At 36.4% G+C, this 27,910-nt stretch overlaps 1 protein-coding gene and 2 long non-coding RNA genes across 3 annotated transcripts in view; 1 reads left to right on the top strand and 2 right to left on the bottom strand.

Moving 5' to 3' along the window:
• The window catches only part of SLC15A5 (solute carrier family 15 member 5), an 89,091-nt gene that overhangs the window by 32,587 nt on the left and 28,594 nt on the right, over nt 1–27,910 (top strand). Inside the window, exon 6 of the mRNA XM_032253753.1 lies at nt 20,805–20,993. Within this exon, the coding sequence (XP_032109644.1) occupies nt 20,805–20,993 (189 nt within the window). The remainder of the gene's footprint in view (nt 1–20,804; nt 20,994–27,910) is intronic.
• Nucleotides 4,343–15,646, bottom strand: LOC116533862. Its single transcript, XR_004261477.1, has 3 exons — nt 12,997–15,646; nt 11,555–11,559; nt 4,343–4,373 (listed from the first exon to the last, which is right to left on the bottom strand). It is a non-coding gene; the product is annotated as an uncharacterized LOC116533862 (long non-coding RNA).
• LOC116533863 lies at nt 20,275–26,560 on the bottom strand. Its single transcript, XR_004261478.1, has 2 exons — nt 25,907–26,560; nt 20,275–25,852 (listed from the first exon to the last, which is right to left on the bottom strand). It is a non-coding gene; the product is annotated as an uncharacterized LOC116533863 (long non-coding RNA).

Genomic DNA, 27,910 nt, shown 5'->3' with positions numbered 1-27,910 from the left:
ATCAAGACATAAAAGTACCAATCTGGGGTACTTTTTGATACTGATTTACATAATTGAATTAGTCTCATAGTAAAGTTACCTTTCACTTTGAACTCAAGTGCCTGAAAATATGGGTGAAGTAGATGAATATATGAATTATGAATGAACTTATGAGTTCCTAATTTGAACTTAGGTACCTTTATACACAAATCACATTTAATTTCATGATAAGCTATCATTTAATAGATCAGCGATCACAAAGATAGTGTCATTTGAACAGGTTTTCTAATTTTAAGGGTATAACTTATTATTATTACTGTTACTATTCTGCTTACCAGCTAAATGTAGCTGTTAGATTATAGAAGTTAATGTATTGATGCCAGCTTGGCATCCTTAATCATGTTTCCAATTAGCACTACGAAGTAACTGAAAAACTCCCTTTGTCATCACAATGGGCAGTTACTCCTTAGGCTCTCATACTCTCTTCCACATTCAGGAATTCCCCTTCCAGGCACTGTCATGTTTAAGGAGGCAGATGGTAAAGTCAATGGCAATGCCTAATGTTTGACATACAAAGTCACAGCCCAGACCAAGAGTGAGAGATGGGGAAATCTTACCCAGTTGGTCAAACTAGAAATTTACAAAGGAAAAATAAACTTATTTTTTTTGTCTAGCTCATAAACAATGCAATGACAAAGGTGTTTCTGATTCAAGATACAACATTCCTGAGTTCATCACCTATGGAGGTCAAAAAGTATATCAGGGTACCAACTATTAAAAAAAAATTGCTAAGTCTTCCAAGACTGTGAAAAGCAAAGACTACATAGGCTCAGAGTGCTTTACCAAGGACTGCATTTTCCTGATATTACACTTGTGTGGATTTATCTATTTAAGTCAATCTTAATTCACTAAATATCCAGAACTAATGATATTATTGTAATTTATCCTCTGTCATAATTGGGTTTACTTCATTTTATCTTTTTTTTTAGTTCAAAATGTTTACACTATGAGCATTTCCTTTCCTTAGCATTAATTAAAATCCTGCAGTATGTGGTATTCAGTAGTTAGTGCTGACACACACAAGTATTAATGTGACTAAAATTGGCCTAATTAAGATTGCTATTAAGGCTTACACAAAGCAGAAGTGTACAACACAGTAGGTAGCAATTATCTTGGTTTTTAAATAACATTTAAATTGAAATGTAGATAAAATAGATTCACATAACTACAAGACCTTTCTCTTTAAAATAAAAACATAAAAATTCAAGTTCCAGCTAAAAGCCTTTATGACATAGACACAGCCAGTGTAGGTCCCTTTATACATAACCAGTAACTTCAACTGGTTCTAATAATTGGCTGTCATATAAAGTTCTTTTTTTGGTTGAAACCAAAGTGGTTGCTAAACTTAAAACCAAGTCAGGGATCCCTTTACTTTCATTGCAAGTACAATTATCTCAGGAAAAATTATTTTTAAATAGAGCTCTCAAACTGATACATTTTCCCAAGAAACATCACAGTATGTACCCATCGTAGAATACTTGATAGGAGGAACTGTGTAAACACCAAAAGAAATAAACCATGAATTGTAAACATCTAGCCTGAATAACTCATTCATTCAGTTGCACATTTGTTTGATAAAAGCACATTAGTATTCTCAATTCTGAAATGTAACATCAAGTTGGAATTAAATCTGAGGTGAGGTAGATCATCTAATATGTAATCTGAAGCATATAACATGCCTTGTAGAGATATATTTGTGTTTTTGATCTCTATGTAAATGATTACCTGTTCTACATTCAGAAATTAAACACAAACTGAAGCTGGGTCTTCTGAATGAATTCCAATGGTCTGTAGAAAAACAAAAGATAGGTCATATATATATAATATATATATAATATATTATGTGTGTGTGTGTGAGAGAGTACATGTGATATGTTATGTATATATTATATACAGGAACATGCCATAAATAGGAAGAAACAATAAAAATAAAAAAACATATGCCACACTAAAAGTGAGTGACAAATATCTTCCCCAAAGGCAGCAGATACATATGACAATAAAATTATACCTGCCTTTATAAGAGTGGTTCATGAACACTGATATATTAACACTGAGCAAATTCCCCATTCTGGGAATTTGCCAGAATTATGGATCCAAGGGGAATTTCTCAAGGACTCAATAGAATTTCATACTTATGGTTGTGAGCTTACATATCAGAAACTCAAACATCAGCCTACCCATAGAAATCCATAGTTTTCTCAGCAAATAGATTTATATCTAAAGAATCTTTTACCAATACCTAAAGAATCTTAACATGCCCACTTTTTTAGTATTAAGTTCAGCTTCATTATGAAATCATAAGTGCAACCCTAATGTTCAAATAAATTCTGAATTTCTTTTATTTCACTGTAGACTAATTTGGAAAATTATTAGATGGTTTAATAATAGCATAAATTATAAGAGCTTCAAGACTCTTGTGGACTTGTCTGCAGCCACACAGCCAATATTAAAACACACATTATTTATCTGAATATAATATCTCCTATGCAATCATTGTGCTTCATCTTGTAAATACAGATAGGCTAGAGGTTTAAAATGTGTGCATTCTGATAAACCCCACTCTGCTTTGGGTGCGTTATTACCTCATACAAGTTAAGAATTAAAAATGGAGTGGATTAAATTTAGGCTGGAATCAAACTTTGCTTTAAATTTTAAGAAAGTCATTTTTCATTGGCACCAGAGTGCAGTCGCAAATAAAAAGCAAACATAGATCCTTTAGATAAAATATGCTTTGCCCTAAAATACCTAGGCATATGAGTGCTATGGTTTGACTGTTTCTGTTCCCTCCCTCCAAAATTCATGTTGAAATTTAATCCCCAATACAACAGTATTGGGAGGTATTGTTTTTGGGAGGTGAGTGGGTCATCAGTGCTCCATGGTCACAAATGGGATTAGGGGCTCTTATAAAAGGGCTTGATGAGTTCAGCCCATTTTCTCTTCTACCTTCTGCCAAGTGGAAGGTGCCATTTTGGAAGCAGAGAGCAGCCTTCCCCAGAGAACCAAGCCTACCGGCACCTTGTCCTTGAATTTTCCAGCTTTTAGAACTATGAGAAAAAATAATTTCTGTTCTTCACAAATTACTCAGTCTCAGACATTTTTTTTAAATAACAGCATTAGCAAACTAAGACAATAAACTAAATATGTGTACTTTGCTTGAAATTTTCTGGAGAACTGTCTTTCATTGGATTTTGCTAGATCAGGCCTGATAGTGCCATATGCTTGAGCCCTGCTTCTTGTAGTTTAATTTGTGTAAGAATCATCTAGAGACTTGGTTTAAATGCAGATTCTGAGTCAATGGTTCTGGAGCAGAGCCTGAGATTCTGCACTTCTAACAAGCTCCCAGGTGATACCTACACTACTGTTCAGGGAGGACAATTTCAGTATCAGTGACAAAGAAAGTGGCCAAAAGACTGCTCTCTCAGGTTTCATGCACGTGTATAGGCAGCAGTGGCCCAGAGAAAATGTCACAATTTCTCAGTAGACCAGAACAAAAGTTCAGTAACAGGCAATAAAAGCTGATGACTAAACAGGGATTATCCAATCACTACAGCTCATGGGCCAAATCTGGCCCACCATCTGTTTTGTATGACCTGCACGGTAAGAATGGTTTTCACAGATGAACAATTTGCAACTGATTTGATAATAGAAAACACCAACTTTGAACCCCAATTAGGTGAAATTGCATCACTCTCCCAAAAGAAATTATTTTAAATTTTATCAATTTAAAATATTGTAGAAATTTATTTTCTCTCTTATTACATAGGTACCTACTTATCCTCAATTTTGTTTTTCTCACAAAGTCTGAAATATCCCTGGCCTTTTACAGAGAAAAAAATAGTGACACTTGTATAAATTTTTGCTGAAAATGCCATAAATTTTCCTTGATAAAATATGAGCATTTTTACATAGCACAAGTAACATTCAAAAAAATAAAAGTGCATGGTATTTTTAAAATCTAGATTACCTCAAATTAGTTAGGATTAGGAGTGACTTAGAAGATACTCACAAAATTCAAATTCTGAAAGAAAACCAAAGAAAGCAACTTGAATTACTGTTGAAAAGTCCAGTGCTTTTCTTTTTCCTTCCTTCCTTCCTTCTCTCCCTCCCCCCCCCCTTTCTTTCTTTCTTCCTTGGGACAGAGTCTAGCTCTGTTGCCCAGGCTAAAGTACAGTGACATGATCTTGGCTAACTCCAACCACCACCTCCATGGTTTATGCAATTCTTGTGCCTCAGCCTCCTGAGTAGCTGGGATTACAGTAGTGCACCACCATACCCAGTGAATTTTGGTATTTTTGGTAGACATGGGGTTTTGCCATGTTGCCCAGGCTGGTCTTGAACTCCTGGCCTCAAGTGATCCTCCCACCTCAGCCTCCCAAAGTGCTAGTATTACATGTACAAGCTGCTGCACCTGGCCAAAAGTCCAGTGCTTTCCTGATGCTCATTCTGTGTAACAATATCTTTTACTAAATGAAAAGCTCTTCTCTTTTTCCATGATGCTCTAAAATTTCATGTTATTGTACCTTGGTAAAGGTCTTTTTCAATCGCTGTACTTTTAACCCAGGTGGGCTCTTTCAATTAGAAAAATTTTATTTTTAAAAAAAGTTTTCTTTCTTCCATTTTCTTTGTATTTCCTTTTGCAACACAAAAGGAAATATTGATTAGATGTTGGACCTTCCTAAAATAAATCAATAAGTTTATTGATTAGATGTTCCCATTAATCCTATTGATCAGATGTTGGACCTTCTTTAACTCAATAAGTCTCAATATTTTCTCTTCAAATGTCTATAAATGTGTTTATTTGTTTGATTTTTATTGTTATTGCCTTTTTTCTTTGTTGTTTCTCTATTTTTTGGAAATTTCTTTGACTTCATTCTCCAAATTTTCTGCTGACTTTGTATTTTAGTAGTCATATTTTGTTTCTAAGATTTCTTACTATTCTTTTTTCATAGCTATTTATTATTTGAGGATATTAGCTACAGATTACCTCCACTTCCTGTTTACTTGTCTACTTGTTTCTCATATTGGAAGCTTTTCTCAAACGTCTGGTATCTTTGGATATCTATTCTTACAGACTGTAAAATAATAGTGTTACTGAGGATGATATGACTTTGTACATAAGTGAGACTTGCTTATGGGGATTCTCTGTAGAATCATTTGGCAAGGAAACAGTCATATTATTATGAGGATCTCCCCCATGCTATTATATACAGCAATCTTTTAATGGAGTTATTCAGCTTATTGAGAGAAGATTTTTTCAACCTCCTGCTTTGAGGCACATTTCTTAGTGCTAAGAGTGAGGTGTGTCTGTATGTAAGTAGGAATGGGGATGTCTCGTCATTCAAAATCTAATTTTTATCCATTTTCCATTTTCAGCCTCAACCTTTTCTGAATCCAAAGTCACACCTATTTAAATTGTGCAAAGTAATCTCCAGTCTGTAATAGGAGGAGGAGATGGAAAATGTACTCACATTGTTTTATGGGGATAGAATTGGAGACTGGACAATCTCACCATTCAGTGCTTTCAGACTTTCAACCAGTCCTTGCAGTTTTCCTTCTGAGTCTTATCCCCACCTTCTAAAATACCTAGTGCCTTCAAGTCATGAGCTTCTAAATGATTCCACAGGGGATTAGGGTCATGCTTCATCAATCTCTCACTCAGCAGTCAGTTTAGATTGCAGCTCCCTCATTGTTTTTTCTAAATCATTTATCACTTCTCTTTCCAATTTCTAAATTTATTTTTATTTTTGTCCACCAATGTTTTCTCTTTATCTGACTTTTACCTTTTCCAAATTTCTTTGTCAACATTTAACTAGAATCATGGGAAAGAAAAATAAAATTGTGTGGTCAATCAGCCATCTTAACTGGAAGTTCCTAAACTGCTCTAAATATTGGAATGCAAATGAGAGTCTTCTTTTTGTAAAGTAATATCTTAAAAGTATTCTAAATCTGCATATTTCTTTCCAACTTGCAAAGAATTTTCCCCATTATTCATTATCTAATACCAAATTTTGTACAAAAGATAATTGAGAATGTTTAAGGTAAAGTGACTAGCCCAGAGTTACATAACTAACAAGAATCATACTAATCACACTGGTGGAGACTATTTAATTAGAAAAATACTTGGCCAGAGGGATCCAAGATGGCCAAATAGGAACTGCTCTAGAGTGCAGTCCCCTGCGACAACAATGCAGAGGGTGAGTGATCACTGCATTTCCAAACGAATTGTTACTGCTCACAGATCAGGAGATTCCTGGGCTGAAAAGTGCCATGAGTTTCCAGTACAGCTGGTTCAGCCAGCGCAGCAGGACTCTGCACAAAAACTCACACAAATCTGGGTGGCCATTTCAACTGGTGCCTGGAACGCCTGAGAGACAGAGCCGCCCATTCAACTGAAGAAAAAGGGGCTGAAACAGGGAGCCAAGTGATCTGGCTTGGTGGGTGCCACACCCACAAAGACCAGCAATCTGAAACCCTCTGGATTGAGAGTTTCACAGCAGGCACAACTGGACCTGGGACGTTCCAGCTCTGTTGGGGGAAGGGCATCCGCCATTACCAAGGCAGTCCACCATTACTGAGGCAGTCTGCCATTACCAAGGCAGCCCACCATTACTGAGGCAATCCACCATTACTGAGGCAGTCCACCATTACTGAAGCAGACCATCATTAATGAGGCAGTTCTAACTATACCTCTATAAACAAAACTGCAATGAAGTTCACACAGAAGCGGGACAGAGCCCATGGCAGCTCAGCAATGCCTCTGCTGGCAGACTGCCACTAGGCTACCTCCTTGCTGGGCAGGGCATCTCTGAAAAAAGGCAGCAGCACATCAGGAACTTATACATAAAGGTGCACCTTCACAGGAGAGAACACCTGGGAAAAAAGGTGGTTATGAGTTCCCCTGCAGCAGACTTAAATGTACTTGCCTAGCAGCTCTGAACAGAACAATGGAGCTCACAGCTCAGCACTTGAGCTCCTATAAGGTATAGACTGTCTCCTCAAGCAGCTCCCTGACCTCTGTATATCTAAAAAGATACGTCATAAAGGAGAGCTCAGGCTGACATCTGGCAGGTATCCTTCTGGGATGAAGAAAACAGAAGAAGAAACTAGCAGAAACCCTTACTGTTCTGCAGCCACCACAGGTGATCCCCAGGCATGGTCTGGAGTAGACCTCCAGCAGTCCTACAGCAGAGGAAGGAAAACTAAAAAACAGAAAGAAATAACTTCATCATCAAAAAAAGGACGTCAACTCAAGGATCCCATCTGAAAGTCACCAACTACAAACACCACAGGTGGATAAATCCACAAAGACGGGAAATCAGTGCAAAAAGGATGAAAACACCAAAAAAAAAAAAAAAAAAAAAAAAGAATGCTTTTCCTCTTCCAAGGGATCACAACTCCTCACCAGCAAGGGAACAAAGCTGGATGGAGAATGCGTCTGATGAACTGACAGAATCAGGCTTCAGAAGGTGGGTAATAGCAAACTTCTTCTCTGAGCTAAAAGAACATATTTTAACCCAATGCAAAGAAACTAAGAACCTTGAAAAAAGGTTTGATGAAATGCTAATGAGAGTAAACAGGTTAGAGAAGAATATAAATGACTTGATGGAGCTGAAAAACAAAACACAAGAACTTCACAAAGCATATAAAAGTTTCAATAGCCGAATTGACCAAGTAGAAGAAAGGATATCAGAGATTGAAGATCAACTCAATAAAATAAAATGAGAAGGCAAGATTAGAGGAAAACATAGTGAAAATAAATGAACAAAGCCTCCAAGAAATATGAAATTATGTGAAAAGACCTAATCTACATTTGATAGGTGTACCTGAATGTGATGGAGAGAATGAATCCAAGCTGGAAAACACTCTTCAGGATATTATCCAGGATAATTTCCCCAACCTAACAAGGCAGGTGAATATTCAAGTCCAGGAAATACAGAGAACACCACAAAGATATTCCTCAAGACGAGCAACCCCATGGCACACAATTGTCAGATTCACCAGGGTTGAAATGAAGGAAAAAATGCTAAGCACAGCCAGAGAGAAAGGTCAGTTTATCCACAAAGGGAAGCCCATCAGACTCACAGTGATCTCTCAGCAGAAACACTACAAGCCAGAAGAGAGTGGGGGCCAATATTCGACATCCTTAAAGAAAAGAACTTTCAACCTAGAATTTCATATCCAGCCAAACCAAGCTTCATAAGCAAAGAAGAAATAAAATCCCTTATGAACAAGCAATTGCTGAGAGATTTCATCACCACCAGGCCTGCCTTACAAGAGCTCCTGAAAGAAGCACTAAACATAGAAAGGAAAAACCAGTACCAGCCACTGCAAAAATATACCAAATGGTAAAGAGCATTGACACAATGAAGAAACTGCATCAACTAATAGGCAAAACAACCAGCCAGCATCAAAATGGCAGGATCAAATTCACACATAACAATATTAATCTTAAATGTAAATGGGCTAAATGTCCCAAACAAAAGACACAGACTGGCAAACTGGATAAAAAGTCAAAACCCAACTGTGCTATATCCAGGAAACCCAACTCACATGCAAAGATACATGTAGGCTCAAAATAAAGGGATGGAGGAAGATTTACTAAGCAATAAAGAGTAAAAAAAAGCAGGAGTTGCAATCTTAGTCTCTGATAAAATAGACTTTAAACCAAAAGGATCAATGCAACAAGAAGAGCTAACAGTCTGAAATATACACGCACCCAATACAGGAGCACCCAGATACATAAAGCAAGAATCAAAGACAAAAACCACGAGAATATTGCAATAGATGTGGAGAAGGCCCTTGACAAAATTCAACAGCACTTTATGCTAAAAACTCTCAATAAACTAGGTATCGACGGAATGTATCTCAAAATAATAAAAGTTATCTATGACAAACCCACAGCCAATATCATACTGAACAGGCAAAAACTGGAAGCATTCTCTCTGAAACCTGGGACTAGACAAGGATGCCCTCTCTCACCACTCCTATTCAAAATGGTATTGGAAGTTCTAGCCAGAGCAATCAGGAAAGAAAAAGAAATAAAGGGTATTCAATTAGGAAAGGAGGAAGTCAAATTGTATCTATTTGCAGATGACATGATTGTATATTTAGAAGACCTCATCATCTTAACCCCAAAATCTCCTGAAACTGATAAGCAACTTCAGCAAAGTCTCAGGATACAAAATCAATGTGCAAAAATCACAAGCATTCCTAAACACCAATAACATTCACAACTGCTACAAAGAGAATAAAATACCTAGGAATACAACCAACAAAGGATGTAAAGGACCTCTTCGAGGAGAACTACAAACCTACAAACCACTGCTCAAGGAAATAAGGTAGGACACAAACAGATGGAAAAACATTCCATGCTCACGATTAGGAAGAATCAGTATTGTGAAATGGCCCTTTTTCACAATAGTAATTTATAGATTCAATGCTATCCCCATCTACCCATGACCCTCTTCACAGAACTGGAAAAACCACCTTAAACTTCATATGAAACCAAAAGAGAGCTCGCATAGCCAACACAATCCTAAGCAAAAAGAACAAAGCTGGAGGTATCATGCTACCTGACTTCAAACTATACTACAAGGCTACAGTAATCAAAACAGCTTGGTATTGGTACCAAAATAGAGATATAGACCAATGGAACAGAACAGAGGCCTTGAAGGCAATGTCACACATCTACAACCATCTGATCTTTGACAAACCTGACAAAACAAGCAATAGGGAAAGGATTCCCTGTTTAATAAATGGTGTTGGGAAAACTGGCTAGCCATATGCAGAAAGCAGAGGCTGGACCCCTTCCTGACACCTTACATTAAAATTAACTCCAGATGGATTAAAGACTTAATCATAAGACCTAACAACATAAAAATACTGGAAGAAAACCTAGGCAAAACCATTCAGGACAGACACACAGGCAAGGACTTCATGACTAAAATACCAAAAGCATTGGCAACAAAAGCCAAAATAGACAAATATGATCTAATTAAATCCAGAGTTTCTGTACAGCAAAACAAACAATCATTAGAGTGAACTAGCAATCAACAGAATGGGAAAAAATTTTTGTACTCTACCCATCTGACAAAGGGCTAATACCCAGAATCTACAAAGAACTAAAACAGATTTACAAGAAAAAAACCAACAAACCCATTCAAAAATGGGTGATGGATATGAACAGACGCTTTTCAAAAGAAGACATATATGAGGCCAAGAAACATATAAAAAAATGCTCATCATCACTGGTCATTAGAGAAATGCAAATCAAAACCACATTGAGACACCATCTCACACCAGTTAGAATGGCGATCATTAAAAAATCTGTTGTGGAGAAATAGGAACACTTTTACACTGTTGGTGGGAGTGTAAATTAGTTCAAACATTGTGGAAGACAGTGTGGTAATTCCTCAAGGAACTAGAAATAGAAATTCCATTTGACCCAGGAACCCCTTACTGGGTATATACCCAAAGGATTATAAATCATTCTATTATAAAGACACATGAACACATATGTTCATGGCGGCATTGTTTACAATAGCAAAACCTGGAACTAACCCAAATGCCCGTCGATGATAGATTGGACAAGGAAAATGTGGCACATATACACCATGGAATACTATGCAGCAATAAAAATGATGAGTTCGTGTCCTTTGTAGAGACATGGATGAATGTGGAAACCATCATTCTCAGCAAACTGACACATGAACAGAAAATCAAACACCACCCGTTCTCACTCATAGGCGGGTGTTGAACAATGAGAACACATGGACACAGGGAGGGGAGCATCACACACTGGGGTCTGTTGTGGGGGACTACGGTAGGGTCAGCAGGAGGTAGGGAGGTTGCAGAGGGATAACATGGGGAGAAATGCCAGATATAGGTAACAGAGGAGGGGTGGAGGCAGCAAACCACTTTGCCATGTATGTACCTATACAACAATCCTGCATGTTCTGCACATGTACTCCAGAACCTAAAGTGTAATTATATATATATATATATATATATATATATATATATAATAAAACAGAAAAATACTTGGCCATTATCTAAGTCTTAAACCATGATTAATCATGAATTGAAGAACATAATTATTTCAAGAATTTGTTGTCTTTTTTAAGAATTAAATAAAAATTCTCAAGTGCCTTATTCTCTTGATGAAAATATTTAAAAATTCAACTAAAATTTGTAAACTGAATAATTTAACATCATTCTAATTGTTTACTGTAATGTCAAAAGCAAAGCATATGGGACAAGTACTAAATTGTGTCTCTATTGTCTGGAATAGTTCTGCTTTTGCACTATTAGAATAAAAAAAAGAGCTCAGTAAAATAAGCCGCACATCACAGCAACCAGCTCTAATTTTACCATAGGCTCTATCTTTGGCTTAAACTCATCAACAGTGGTTGTTGAAACTTACCGCTATATCCTCTCAATTTCTTTCCCATCTATTCACTCTCAGCAAGTGACTAGCCTCTCTAAGTGGCAAGAATAAGATTATATGGTAAACATGTCCTTAAATTCACTTTTCTATTTCTCAATATTCTCCATATTCTAAATATTCTATACATTTATTTTTCTTTAGAGAATGACTTTTTTTCTTTCCTTTCTGGACATGTATGGTAAATATGTCCTCAGATTCACTTTTCTATTTCTCAATATTCTCCATATGCTAAGCATTCTATACATTTCTCTTCCTTTAGAGGATGACTTTTTTCTTTCCTTGCTAGGATTAAACTTGGGCCCTTAAACCTTTTCTCTCTCACACCTACTTCATGATGTTTCTGTATTATGTATTTTATTGTTCATATATCTTCAATTTTTCTCATCTCCATTGAGTCCTCTTTCATCTATACAAACATAACTAAGCCTTTCACATCTTATAAAAGAGCTTCCTGTGATCCTGCTAACTTCTTAAGCAATTTGTGCAGCTTTTTCCTTTTCTGCACACCAAACATCTTAGATTAGATAACACTACTTACACATACTCACTGCCCACTCATTGTTCAACCCCTTCCTTTCTGATTTCATCATGGGAATACTGTTGAGTATAAAAGGTAACTGGTAATCCATTCTTCAATACAGTTCACTTGTCAAATGTTTCATTATCCTCTATCTCTTAAAATATTTAAATGTGGTCATGTATTTATTTACTTTTGTGTGTGTGTGTGTGTGTGTGTGTGTGTGTGTGTGTGTGTGCGCGCGCATTACTTATTGTGAACCTGGGCATTTTTCTTGGTAGTAAAGAATAATAAACAAAACAAACTTAGATCCAATTCTTATGAGGCTTCCAATTAAGTAATTGGAACACATGGTACAAATGAACACACTAAAAATATCTTATTTCAAATTGTAGTCAGTATAGTGAAAAATGGCTGTTATGGGATCTAATTTAGATTATGAAGTGCATATCTAAAAGACAAAGAGGCATTAGACAAGTAAAAAGCAGGGGACAGTTTCAGACAGAGTGAAGAGCAAATCAAAGTCCCTAAGGTGGAAAAGAAAGAATTTAAAATATTCAAGAAAGATGAAGATTATTGTGGCTGAACCAGTCAGGCAGTAGAAGGTAGCAGGCAATTAGACTGGAGTAACAGGCACCGATCACACAGGCCGTGTGAAAAATTATGGATTTCTTCATAACTGTGTGGACCCCCATAGAAGGAATCAAGCTGAAGACTAATATTCAATTTACATTTACATAAGATCAATCTGGCTGCTGGGTGCTTCTACGCTAGAGGTGGACAAGAGCGGAAACAGGAAGACCAGTCAATATGCTACTGCACATCGTCTGGGTTAAAAATGAGAATGGCTTGTCTTGGAACGATGGCAGTGGCTATGGATAGAAGCAAACTGATTTATAATATATAGTTGACCCTTGAACAATGCAGGAGTCAGGAGCATCAAGCCTCACACAGTCAAAAATTTATGTGTAACTTTTGACTCCCCCCAAACTTAACTAGTAATAGCCTACTATTGATGGAAAGCCTCATTAAATAACATAAACAAGCAATATACATTTTATGTTTATGTATTACAAAGTTTATTCTTACAATAAAGTCAGCTTCAGAGAAGAAAATGTTATTAAGAAAATCATAAAGGAGAAAATATATTTACTCTGTATTAAATGGAAGTGGATGATCATAGAGACCTTAAACCTCAGTGTCATCACACAGTGAGTAGGCTGAGGAGGAGCAGGAGGAGAGGTTGGTCTTGCTGTCTCGGAGGTGGCAGCAGTAGAAGAAAACCCGCATATAAATGTACCTGAGCAGTTCCAACTCATGTTGTTCAAGGGTCAACTGTATTTTGGAAACAAAATCTACGGAACTTAATGATATATTTGGAGGTAGGGGGAAGTGAGGGGACCACAGATGTAGAAGAGATCAGATGAGTGAAGGAGAAGAATTCGAAAAATCAAAAGTTCTATTCTGTGTATCCTCCTCTTTGAAGCCTTTTCTTACACATGACCTATTTTTCTGGCCTTGTTTTTAGCCATTTTATTTCATTTTCTTGTCCCAAATGCAAACATGCTTGAAGGCACTCTGCCTCCGCAATCCTCTTTCAGTTTCACCTGGCCCTAAATGCTAAGCAGATGACTCATTATTTTTTCTCTCTTGATTCATCCAATTTCCTGAGCTATGACACATTTTTAATTGTTTTTTGAACATTTCTCTTTAGATGACCCCTTTGTATCTCCAACTCAACTCAAAATTAAATTCGTTTTTTCCGCATATCTACGATGGTTCTTATTTATATCACCACTACCATCTTTCCAGTCACCCAGACACATATTCATCACTAACTTCTGCTTCCTCCTTGCTCTTTGCTTCAGTTGCTATGGTTTTATCAGTGCACTCTGTCGCATTTTATGTTCCTACCTTCCTTATATTTTCCTGAAGTGGAAGCCCTGATTGTAACTTAAGCCCCCATTATACTTTACCAGATTATTTTTATCACTTCTATCTTCCTACCTTCAATATCTTTGCTATTCTACCAACCAGCACATGACCTTTAGAGTAATCATCCTAAATGACAATTGTAATCACTTCATTTGTGTCTAAAATCTTCAATGATTCTATTATCGTCATTCTATTATCTTCAGAGTAATTTTCAAATATCTCAAAAGTGTATTAAATGCTTCTATGATTTGACCCCAATCTATCGTCTACTTTGAGTCTGAAATAACTTGAGTGTCTCATTCTCCTGAAAATCTGTCTGATGCTTTCACAACGTTGTCCCTTTGCTCATGCCACGTTGCTGCCTTCACCTTTTCATACTGAAAACCTTCTTTCTTAAAAGCATAAAATGATGTCTCTCTCACCTCTTCAACTAGCAGTAAGTTCTTCTTCTGATACTCCCCAATAGAATATGAGTCTGCAATAGAACAGACTTTTTTCATCTTTTATCCCCCACAGTGCTGAGCATAGTATCTAGCATACAGCAGGAACAGAGCAAATATTAAATTGAATTGACATATTAGCACTCTTTCTGATGAGTTTGTAATGTACCCAATAATCTTGATAAATGTGATTATATAATGAATTTGGCCTTAAAGTCAGATGATATGTGAAATGTATATTTTTTATGTGAGCCGTTTGCAGAACACAAATCTCTACTTTACTATGAGTAAGCCTTTATAGACCTTAATTTAAAATAGTAATAAATTAAGAATTCCTCAAATTTTTGAACTGAGGTTTAATTGAGATTTCCTCCTTTTTTACACCTTTGATTTCTTGGGGACCCTGGAAAGAGCAGTCTTTATGAATATATTTAAATTCTGAGACATAATCAAAAATTTACCTACCAGTTTCTCTATCAACCAAAATAAACACTAACCTATTTAAACATTAGATTGATTTTTCTGAACTGAAAGCTTTGCCTTATCTAAAATTTTATGCAAGTTAGCAAAATGTGACTATCTGTAAATTTCAAGTAAATTCCATCAAGCTAAAGTTTGCCTCTGCTCTAACAATAGGATTAAGTCCAATAATATGAATGCTAAATGGAGAAATGGAACGGTTAGAGTAGATATGGACTCTGTAACAAAATCCGTACTCATTTTCAAGAAAAAACTTCTAGATAATTCCTTAAAAGTAAAAGGAAGAGTTTGACCACTATCTGAATAATTGTTTGCATTTGTACTCTTCATTTAGCTAATTTATCTCTTTAAGAAATTTTTTTCTAAACCTGTTTCTAGTCTTTAATTCTTTAATAGCTACTTTGCCTTCTCTGTAAAAATTAGAGAAATGGTAGACAACCGAGGACCAATAATACCTTATTTCAAAAATATGTTTATAATATAATTAAAATTATATTTAAAAAGTTTTATATTTGAACTTCCTCCAAATCATTTTTGACTCATATATCTTTTTTATAAAAGTTATCTAGGATGATATCTTATTTGGTAATAGAAGTTTTAAATCGTTTTATCTGCAATAATAATTGCTACTAATTCAAGGGATCTGCATCTGCAGATTTAACCAATCTTGAATAAAAAATACATGGTTGCTAGTTGTATAACTAGGTATTTTATTATCTTTGCAGCAGTTGTGAATGGGAGTTCCCTCATGATTTGGCTCACTGTCTGTTATTGGTGTATAGGAATGCCTGTGATTTTTGCACAGTGATTTTGTATCCTGAGACTTTGCTGAAGTTGCTTATCAGTTTCAGGAGATTTTGGGCTGAGACCATGGGGTCTCCTAAATATACAATCATGTTGTCTGCAAATAGAGACAATTCCTAATTGAATACTCTATTTCTTTTTCTTGCCTGATTGCTCTGTCTAAGAACTTCCAATACTATGTTAAATAGGAATGGTGAGAGAGGGCACCCTTGTCTAGTGCTAGTTTTCAAAGGGGAATTCTTCCAGTTTTTACCCATTCAGTATGATATTGGCTGTAGGTTTGTTGTAGATAGCTTTTATTATTTTGAGATATGTTCCATCAATACCTAGTTTATTGAGAGTTTTTAGCATAAACAGCTGTTCAATTTTGTTGAAGGCCTTTTCCACATCTATTGAGATAATCATGTGGTTTTTGTCTTTGGTTCTGTTTATGTGATTGATTACATTTATAGATTTTTGTAGGTTGAACCAGTCTTGCATCCCCAGGATGAAGGCTACTTGATCATGATGGATAAGCTTTTTGATGTGCTGTTGCATTGTTTGCCAGATTTTATTGAAGATTTTTGCATCTATGTTCATCATGGATATTGGCCTGAAATTTTCTTTTTTACTTGTGTTTCTGCCTGGTTTTGGTATTAGGATGATGTTGGTCTCATAAAATGAGTTAGGGAGTATTCCCAATTTTTGTATTGTTTGGAATAGTTTCAGAATGAAGGGTACCAGCTCCTCTTTGAACATCTGGTAGAATTTGGCTGTGAACCCATCTGGACCTGGACTTTTTTTGGTTGGTAGGCTATTAATTGCTGCCTCAACTTCAGACCTTGTTATTATTCTATTCATGGTTTCGATTTCTTCCTGTTTAGTTTTGGGAGGGTGTAAGTGTCCAGAAATTTATCCATTTCTTCTAGATTTACTGGTTTATGTGCATAGTGTTGTTTGTAGTAGTCTCTGATGGTAGTTTGTATTTCTGTGGAATTGGTGGTGATAATCCCTTTATCATTTTTTATTGCATCTATTTGATTCTTCTCTCTTTTCTTTTTTATTAGCCTGGCTAGCAATCTATCTATTTTGTTGATCTTTAAAAAAAAAACCAGCTCCTTGATTTTTTTAAGGGTTTTTTGTGTCTCTACCTCCTTCAGTTCTGCTCTGATCTTAATTATGTCTTGTCTTCTGCTAGCTTTTGAATTTGTTTGATCTTGCTTCTCTAGTTCTTTTAATTTTGACAATAGGGTGTCGATTTTAGAACTTTCCTCACTTTTCATGTGGGCATTTAGTGCTATAAATTTCCCTCTAAATACTGCTTTAAATATGTCCCAGAGATTCTGGTATGTTGTGTCTTCATTCTTATTGGTTTCGAAGAACATCTTTATTTCTGCCTTCATTTCATTATTTATCTAGTAGTCATTCAGGAGCAGGTTGTTTAGTTTCCATGTAGTTGTTCGGTTTTATGTGATTTTCTTAGTCCTGAGTTCTTTTTTGATTGCGCTGTGGTCTGAGATACTGGTTGTTATTATTTCCATTCTTTTGCATTTGCTGAGGAGTGATTTACTTCCAACTATGCAGTTAATTTTAGAGTAAGTGCATTTTGGTGCTGAGAAGAATGTATATTCTGTGGATTTGGGGTGGAAAGTTCTATAGTTGTCTATTACATCCAGTTGGTCCAGATCTGAGTTCAAGTCCTAGATATCCTTGTTAATTTTCTGTCTCGTTGATCTGTCTAATATTGACAGTGCAGTGTTAAAGTCTCCCACTATTATTGTGTGGGAGTCTAAGTCTCTTTGTAGGTGGTTAAGAACTTGCTTTATGTAGCTGGGTACTCCTGTATTGGGCGCATATATATTTAGGATCATTAGCTCTACTTGTTGCATTGATCCTTTTACCATTATGTAATGCCCTTCTTTGCCTCTTTTGCTCTTTGTTGGTTTAAAGTCTCTTTTATCAGAGACTAGGATTGCAACCCCTGCTTTTTTTTTTTTTTTTTTTTTTTTTTTTTTTTTTTTTTTTGCTCTCCATTTGCTTGGTAAATCTTCCTCCATCCCTTTATTTTGAGGCTATGTGTGTCCTTGCATGGGAGATGGGTTTTCTGAATACAGCACACCGATGTTTCTTGACTTTTTATCTGGTTTACCAGTCTGTGTCTTTTGATTTAGTCTGTTTACATTTCAGGTTAATATTGTTATGTGTGAATTTGATCCTGCCATTTTGATACTAGCCGGTCGTTTTGCTCATTAGTTGACACAGTTTCTTCATTGTTTCGATGGTCTTTACCATTTGGTACGTTTTTGCAGTGGCTGGTACTGGTTGTTCCTTTCCATGTTTAGTGTTTCCTTCAGGAGCTCTTGTAAGGCAGGCCTAGTGGTGATGAAATCTCTCAGCAATTCCTTGTCCGTAAAGGGTTTTATTTCTCCCTCACTTATAAAGCTGAATTTGGCTGGATATGAAATTCAAGGTTGAAAGTTCTTTTCTTTAAGGATGTTAAATATTGGCCTCCACTCTCTTCTGGCTTGTAGGATTTCTGCCGAGAGATCCACTGTGAGTCTGATGGGCTTCCCTTTGTGGGTAACCTGACCTTTCTCTCTGGCTGCTCTTAGCATTTTTTCCTTCATTTCAACCCTGCTGAATCTGATGATTATGAGCCTTGGGGTTGCTTTTCTTAAGGAATATATTTGTGGTGTTCTCTGTATTTCCTGGATTTTACTGTTAGTCTGCCTTGCTTGGTTGGGGAAAATCTCCTGAATAATATCCTGAAGAATGTTTTCCAGCTTAGAATCATTCTCCCCGTCACATTCAGGTACACCAATAAAACAGATGTGAAGGACCTCTTCAAGGAGAACTACAAACCACTGCTCAAGGAAATAAGAGAGGACATAAACAGATGTAAAAACATTCCATGCTCATGGTTAGGAAGAATCAATATCATGAAAATGGCCATACTGCCCAAAGTAATTTATATAGATTCAATGCTATCCCCATCAGGCTACCATTGAACTTCTTCACAGAACTGGGAAAAAAAACACCTTAAACTTAAACATTATATGGAACCAAAAAAGAGCCCACATAGCCAAGACAACCCTAAGAAAAAAGGGCAAAGCTGGAGGCATCACACTACCTGACTTCAAACTATACTATAAGGCTACAGTAATCAAAACAGCATGGTACTGGTACCAAAATATAGATATAGACCAAGGGAACAGAACAGAGGCCTCAGAAATAATGCCACACACCTACAACCATCTGATCTTTGACAAACCTGACAAAAAACAAGCAATGGGGAAAGGATTCCCTGTTTAATAAATGGTGTTGGGAAAACTGGCTAACCATGTGCAGAAAGCTGAAACTGTACCCATTCCTTACACCTTAGACAAAAATTAACTCCAGACGGATTAAAGATTTAAACATAAGACTTAACACCATAAAACCCAAGAAGAAAACCTAAGCAATACCATTCAAGGTATAGGCAAGGACTTCATGACTAAAATACCAAAAGCAATGGCAACAAAAGCCAAAATAGATAAATGGGATTGAATTAAACTTAAGAGCTTCTGTACGGCAAAAGAAACAATCATTAGAGTGAACTGGCAACCAACAGAATGGGAAAAAAATTTTGCAAGCTACCCATCTGACAATGGGCTAATATTCAGGATCTACAAAGAACTAAAACAAACTTACAAGAAAACAACAAACAACCCCATCAAAAAGTGGGCAAAGGATATGAACAGGCACTTTTTAAAAGAAGATGTTTATGCAGCCAACAAACATATGAAAAAAGCTCACCCCACCATTAGAGAAATGCAAATCAAAACCACATTGAGATACCATCTCACTTCAGTTAGAATGGCAATCATTAAAAAATCTGGAGCCAACAGATGCTGGAGAAGATGTGCAGAAATAGGAACACTTTTACACTGTTGGTGGGAGTGTAAATTAGTGCAACCATGGTGGAAGACAGTGTGGTGATTCCTCAAGGAGCTAGAAATAGAAATTCCATTTGACCCAGCAATCCCATTACTGGATATATACCTAAAGAACTATAAATCATTCTATTATAAAGACCATGCATATGTATGTTCACTGCAGCACTGTTTACAATAGCAAAGACTTGGAAGTAACCCAAATGCCCATCAGGGATAGACTGGATCAAGAAAATGTGGCACATATACACCATGCAACACTATGCAGCCATAAAAAAAGAATGAGTTCATGTCCTTTGCAGGGACATGGGTGAATCAGGAAACCATCATTCTCAGCAAACTGACACAAGAACAGAAAACCAAACACCATATGTTCTCACTCATAAGTGGGTGTTGAACAATTAGAACACACGGGGACACATGAAGGAGAACATCACACAGTGGGGTCTGTTGAGGAGTAGGGAGCTAGGGGAGCCATAGCAGGGGGTGGGGAGGTTGGGAAGAGATAACATTAGGAGAAATACCTAATGTAGGTGAAGGGGGGATGGAGGTAGCAAACCACCAAGGCATGTGTGTACCTATGTAACAAACCTGCAAGATCTGCACATGTACCCCAGAACTTAAAGTAAAATAATAAAAAAAGGTTGCAAAAAAAAAAAGATGGTCATGTATAGACTTTTTTTCTTGTCATTATTCCCTAAACAATATGGTATAACAACTATTTACATACCATTTGCATTGTATTAGGGATTATAAGTAACCTAGATATGATTTAAAGAATAGAGGAGGAGGAGCGTAGGTTATGTGCAAATAAATACTAAGCCTTTTCATTTAAGGGACTTGAGCAGCAAGAATTTTGGTTTCTTTGGGATCTTGGAATCAATCCCCAGCAGATATCAATTGTCTTATTTAAATGATCACAAGCACCTTACAAAGTAAACATCATTAACCCCACCTTAGAGCTGGGGAAAGTGATAATGATTTTACATTACAGGCCTGGGGTCATACATACAGGAAGTCAGGGAGTAGGAAGTCAACTCAGCCCTTTCTGAGACCAGAGCCTAAGCACTGTATGGTCAGACAGGAGAGTTAACTGGCGTCTAGATATTCTGAGGGAAAACAAATGATGAGGAAACATCGAATGTCAATGCATAAGAAATGTTAGGACCTGTTACATAAATCTCTAGCTCTTCCTTTAATTTTTTTTTCTTCTGCATTATTTCCTTTAGTTGCTGGAAATCTTTTTGCTGCATTGTCTGTGATGATAGCTGGCTTCTTTGAAATACACAGAAAACACTTCCCTCCAGTGGAGCAGCCCCTTTCAGGAAAAGTTCTCACTGTTTCCTCCATGCCCTGTTTCTACCTGATTCTTCAGTATGTTTTACTTGGAGTGGCAGAAACATTGGTAAACCCAGCCTGTAAGTAAACACTTTTTCAACTAATGTTACAACATACTGAACCTTTACACAGAACACATCACCTCAACCAGAACAATTAAAATGGCAGGTGATCTATTCACACCCTAGAGAGTTCCCACAATACTTCAAACAAATTTATTTCTTTCATTTTTACAAAACATTTCATTTCTCCTCAGTCCTCTACCACATACAGAACAATTATCAATTCCGCCTGGATGTAGATGGAGCAAAATATTTTTAACCTGGTTAAAGGCAATAACCATTCTGTCAGACATACCAAAGGAGGAAAACCTCTGTTAAAATCCAGGAGACAACTCCAGAACATTAAGATGAAAACTCTTCTCTCTTTCCTCCTCTCACCTCCCTCCACTCTCACTCATAAACTCACACACATACCCCTCCAAAAATGACATTTAATGTTCTTTGAGAGTATATAAACATGCAAATGAAATGAAAATTTAAGCCAATTTTCCAGATAACTCAATGTCTTTAAATTAAATTACAGTAGATTAAATGTGATCACTAATGTTTCATAAGACAAGTTCAAAATAAGTTTATTAAATGTCAAGGGTTTCTGAATTATCTAGATTGCTTATATTAATTAAACTAGCCATTTTATAATTTATCACAATATTTCAGTGACTTCTTGCAATACAGTAATGTGTGTGTACATATACTTATCAGTGTAATTGATTACATCTTATGTTTCTAACTTCCTTAAATTTTCCGGTAGTAAGAGTCGTGATTGTAACTCAACCCCCCATTATACTTTACAGATAATATAATTATAACTTCTAACTATCTTCCTGTCTCCAGTCTCTCTCCCATTCTATCAACTGGCACATGGATTTTAGAGTAGTCATCCTAAATAACAATTCTAACCATTCCATTTGTGTCTAAAATCTTCAATGAACCTATTATCTCCAAAGTTGTTTCCAAACTTTTTAAAGATAAATAGTTAATAAATATGTATTTAAACACATACATACTTATGATACCAAAGCAATTCACTAAAAAGTGAAAATAAAATTAAGTTTGAGTATAGTTATATATATATGTGTGTGTGTCTCAGACTTCTTTTTTTATAATTTTAAATCATTTCTTTTCATATATTTTACATACATAAATTACTTTATGAGACTTTCTACTGGGGACCTCACTGTTTAACATTGCAAGGAAGACAAAAGAAGTGTAAAGCAATGCTACTACACAAATATTTGTGATTTCCTCTGATGCTATTCCCAAAAATGTGTTGGAAGTAGTCAGCCAAAATTTTCTGGGCTGGTACAGAGTAAATAATGAGGAAAGGTAATGAGTGAATATGGGGAGGAAATTCCTAGCCAGCTTAGCAATAATGATTCGACATACAAAAGCCAGAGAGGTACATGAAACCAACAACTGTTAAAAAGGCAGATCATGTACTATACTTCACTTAAACCACCCCTCCTTGATATACTCATCAGGAGATCAGGTCTAACTGAAGTCCTAGCTAAGTCAACTGACTCATCTGCCATCAGGGTCATGGGCCAGGGACTGAAAGAATTTGGTTTGATTTCTAGCCTTTCCATTACTACCTACCTAAACTTGGGAACTCATATAACCTCCAAGCCTCACTTTTCTGGTATTCAAAATAGAAATAATTTTATTCTTCCTTATATCAGAGCACTGATAGGGTAAGAATCAACAGGAATGAGAGACGACTCCTTCAAAATCAAATGACATAAAATATTAAAGGGTATTTTGAACTATAAAATCAAGTATTACCCTTCTGGGAGCCAGTACAGCATAGAGGTTAGGCTTTATGGTCTTAAAGTCAGACAGACTTGAATTCAAACCCAGTTCTGCCACTGACTAACTCTGTGACCTTGGGAAAAGTATTCCTCATTTCTGGGCTTTTCTCATCATCTATAAAACAGGGAGTTGTTCAAATGACTAACTGGAAGATTTTATGTAAAGCAAAAACCGCAGTGCCTAGAATATAGACAGCATTCAATAATTAGCAGTTATAATGTTTTGCTGTTATCATTACTAAAAGTAACCGCAAAAACCGCAATTACTTTTGTACCAACCTAATAATATCATCTTTCACATGAATTGATAGTGCCAGACGCAGAACAGAAGCACAGGTGTCCTGCTCCCAGCTCTTTTTGCCATAAGAAACCTGAACAGCCAGGAGACCTGGCAGTGTAAGCAGAGCTGTCTCCCACCAGAGTCATCCTACATCCGTCTCTTTCCTCTTACCTCTCCCCTCTAATCCAACAGCAAGTCCTAGCTTTTACTCTGAAATAGAACTTAAATCTGGCCACAGCTCACTATCCCCTTTGTTCTCCTTCTGGCCTACAACACCATCATCTCTAGCTCTGATTCCACCAGAGCCTCTGAACCTTTCTCCCTGCTTCCTCCCTGCCCTATGAGTCCATTCTCTGTTCTTCTCAAAATATAAGTCCTTTCGTTCCCCGGCTTGAAATTCCACAGTAGGATTTTAGAGAGAAATTCCTCACCGTGGTGAATAAGGCTCCACATGATTTGGTCTCTGGGTGTTGTTCCACCTACATTTGGTTACATTCTGCCCCTTGACCACATCTCCAGAAGTGTGTGTGTTTCTAAGATGCTAGACTTCTTTCTACTGCAAGGCCTTTGCACTTGCTTTTCTCTTTATTAAGAATTCCCTTTCCTCTGTTTTCAAATGAGTGACTTCTTCTCATTTTTGTGCCTTCTCAAAGGTCATCTCTTTGGAGGGGTTTCCTTGAGCATTCCATCACTTTCTATTTCATTACTCTGAATTTTTTTTTAATGGTACTTGTCAGAATCTGAAATTACTTTATTTATATTTGTATTGCCTGACTCACACTGTGAGAATATACACTCCTGACGTCAGTGTATGTTTTTCCTTCCTGCAAAGTACATGTGCAAAATAGGTGATCAATCAACATATTTTGATTGAAGAAACAAACAAATGAAATCTATGGCTATTTTTATATAGTACGATAAAAATATATTGTTCAAACACTTGACAATGTCCTACATTGATGGCATTAAGCAAGGAAACACAAAGAATCACTCAATCACTCCACAAATGATAGTGGACATAGTCTATCCTATTCAGACATGTTATACTTTGGAGATAAGCTAGAGAAAAAAGAGCAGTAGAAAACTTTTCAAATTATGTTTTCATTGTAGCAGTGTACACCTCAGTTGTCTCATACTCTATGTTTGCTTACTCAAAAAAATACTGTGTGGGTATCTACAATGTGACTACTACTGCTCTCGAGGCTTTGGACGCATCAGTTAATAAAAATAAGACAAAAATGTCTGCCATGTAGAGCTTATAGCATTTCTTATAGCCTTCTGAGACAGAAGGCTCTAGTCTGAGAAGGGTGCACAAAATTGTGATTATGGAGTGGGTGCAGTTATTGTCCCAGGGCATGGCTTTGCAGGCCAGTCTCTGTTACAATTACTCAACTATGTCATTGTGGTATGAAAGCAGCCGTAGACAACATATAATTAATGAGTGTGACTGTGTTCCAATAAAACTTTATTAAAATAGGTGGCAAGCTGATCATTGCCTGGTCACATAGTATTGACCAACTGCTTGTCTGAGGTACAAGGCATAGGCCATGACCTTGTGTGTGAGTGGAGTGGAAGCTAAGGTAGATTGGAGATCAAGGACATTGGAGGTCAAGAACTGGACAACCAAGATTGAAAGGATGGATGGTTGGAAGGATGATCTATATGTATAGCAAAATTGCCAAGCATTAAGGCAGGAATAGTACCAGAGAGTGTGACAATGAGAGAGGAACTGATAACTTTGAGAAAGAGGAAAACGTCCTATAGATTGGCAGATGACAGCACAAAAGAGAAATAGTAGATGATATAATCTGATAACATGAAGTTCAAAGCTGAAGCTTTTTTAGGGTGAAGGGGGAAATAATGGTCGAAAAATGGCAACAGGATAAGGTTCCACTTACTGGGACTATGATAATTCACACGTTCAAAATAACTTCACCAAACACAATAAACACATTTTAACTGTTTAAGAACAACTAGAGTAAAAAAAATTTCCAGCAATAAGTCCCCAGTACCAGGTGCCTTAGGAAGGTGGTTATGGCCCTGTATTTTGTAGATTCTGCATATGCTGTGATGCGGCATCTTTGCAAGCACTTACCAGCTACTATCTGGAGGCACATTTTTAGCACTCATTTGCAAGAAGACCAGCTTTCACATACACATCGAATATGTTTTCTATTGTATCTTCCTAGTAAAATGGGAATTTTAGAATCTTGACAGACTTGTTGATATTATGTACATTGTAATGGGCTAAAAGAAATATCTTGGAACCTAAAAAACCAAATTGATGATCACAAAAGTTTCGAAAGATAAGAACATGCAAGTAGATGCCTAAAAATGTAGATTTGAGAACTTGAAAAGCTAAGTCCTATGAAAGGGAACTGGAGGTTTTCAAACACGACTAAAATGACACCAAAGAGAGATTAACCAGCAGGCTGAGAGCTGGCAAAGTGTGTTCATGAATTATATACCATACCAGAAGTTCTAGCAAGAGAAAAGCATAGGATTAATAATTAACCAGCAGAGTAATAATGGGATTGTATGTTCTGCTTTTTCTCAGTGAAAGAAATCGGCCTACTTACTCTTTCTGCCCATTGCTAATTTCCTTGTATTTATGGAGAGGAAAGTTTATAAGCCAAATCCTTTTTATAACTGTGAATCATTTCTTCCCAAAGCCTATCCAGGCTTCCTCTCACACTCCCATTTGGACCTTTCTGAAAATACTCCAAGCTCCTGCTGGTGATCGGTACTACACAAAAGAGCTGTGTTACCTTGCCACCAATATTTGAAGCCTATTTTATCTATCACCATTTTTATCTATCACCATTATTATCTGCATCTATCACCATTATTATCTGTATTTTATCTATCACCATTATTATCTGCATCTCCAATCAGCATTTGTGGGAAAAGTGCGCATTTAGCACTGCTCTTTATATTAAATAATGTACTGTTTCTGCTCCGGAGTTAAAATCCAGGAAAGATAAACTGATGCCTTTTCCCATCTCTCAGTTCCAGCACTTGGCACTTTCCTGAAGCACAAAGAGGGACTCCTTTAAATGTTTATGCGATAAATAAATCAAAACATGTGGAGGACACACCAAAAGTAAAACAGAAATGTTACATTAATGAAGGAAAGAGCGTTAATGCATTTACGTCATGTGTTAGTAAGTTCACGGAAAAGTTCTGGTAAATGCAGAGTTTTGCTGCAGCAAGGTATTAAAAAAGAAAAAAAAAATGGGGTAAATATTCCTGAGAGGAGCGGGAGGAGATAATAAGGTCTCTTACTTCTCACAGTAAAGGACACTAAAGCTTTAGGGTTTACAGTACAGTCATGTACCGCATAACAACATTTGGTCCATGATGGATCACATGGTGGTTTCATAAGATTATAATATTATATTTTCATAAGAATATACAGGTATTGATCAACTTATGACCTATGCAACTTACGGCCATTCGACTTTACGACCACAATCGCTAGCCATGACTGCTCCGCGTCTGGCAGCGCAAACGTTGCCCATCCAATAAAATGTTTTGTACATGTTTATGTATTTTGATATGTCTTGCAATTGGGAAAATGTTTCCTATGGTATTTTTTACACCTGTATTTTGTATTTTTGTATGCACCTGTATTTTGTAATTTTGTATGTTTTGCAAATATTAAACCAGTTGTACTGGTAATGCAGTGTTTTACTTAAACCTGACAAATGTAAAAATAAGAAACAAAATGGTGTAGAGATGATACAAATGGCATAAAATGAACAAAGAAAATTATGATATATAACAATAATGAAAGAAAATTACGATAAAATATGACTTAAAGATTTTGATAACATCATTTTACAGTACTGTACATATAGCCTACTCAACTTACCACCAACTCGTGTTACGACCGGTCTGTCGGAACCAATTGTGGTCGTAAGTCGAGCACTAGCTATATCTTTAACTGTATTATTTTTGTGTTTAGATATGTTCAGAATCACAAATACTGACCACTGTGCTCCAATTGCCAGCAGTATTCCGTACAGTCACACGCTGTACAGATTTGCTGCCTAGGAGAGTGAGAGGCTACCCATATAGCCTAGGTGTGTAGCAGGCTAGACCATCTAGGTTTGTGTAAGTACACTCTATGATGTTTGCACTATGACAAAATCGCCTAATGACACATTTCTCAGGACAGATCTCTATCACTAAGCCACGCATGACTGTACATCTGTTTTCTATCATCACTTTCCTTTTTAAAATGAGCTTTAATATTTGTTTATGATTTCATTGTACAAAACATTTGCAAAGCACAAAAGAGTAAGAGGAATATTAGAAATCCAGTAATTCACCCACTCAAAGCTAAGATTGTTAACAGTATTTAGCGTATTTCCTTACAACTTTTTGGCACACATATATAAAAGAGATTAGTATAATAAACTCCCCTGTATCCATCTTCTGGCATCAATAATTTTCAACTCATAGCCAAAACTTGTTTCATCTCTACCCTCATTCACATATATTCTCCCTCCTTGCTTTATAATTTTGAAGCAATCCTAAGTATCATATTAAAATAAACATAAAATATTTTAACACATAGCCCTAAGATCATAGTGCATTTTAATATATTATGTTTATAAAGCAAGTACAAAATCTCATATACTTATTTTCATCTATTTCTGATTTCAAAAGAAAGTTGTTTTTAATAGAAAATTTTTAAAAAATTATCTTTGTGATTTTTTTTAACCTCTTGGCGCAATCATTACTTTGCAAAAATGACATGGAAAGCAATGATAACCATTTTGGAGACTCAATGCTTAAGCTATTGTCTCTGTCTGAGTACCTCTCCTGAAATGAGATAATAC

The sequence above is a fragment of the Sapajus apella genome, unplaced genomic scaffold (assembly GCF_009761245.1).
Source record: "Sapajus apella isolate SASKATOON/1434 unplaced genomic scaffold, GSC_monkey_1.0 scaffold84, whole genome shotgun sequence".
Classification (NCBI taxonomy): domain Eukaryota; kingdom Metazoa; phylum Chordata; class Mammalia; order Primates; family Cebidae; genus Sapajus; species Sapajus apella.
This window is presented reverse-complemented; position numbering and strand designations above follow the sequence as displayed.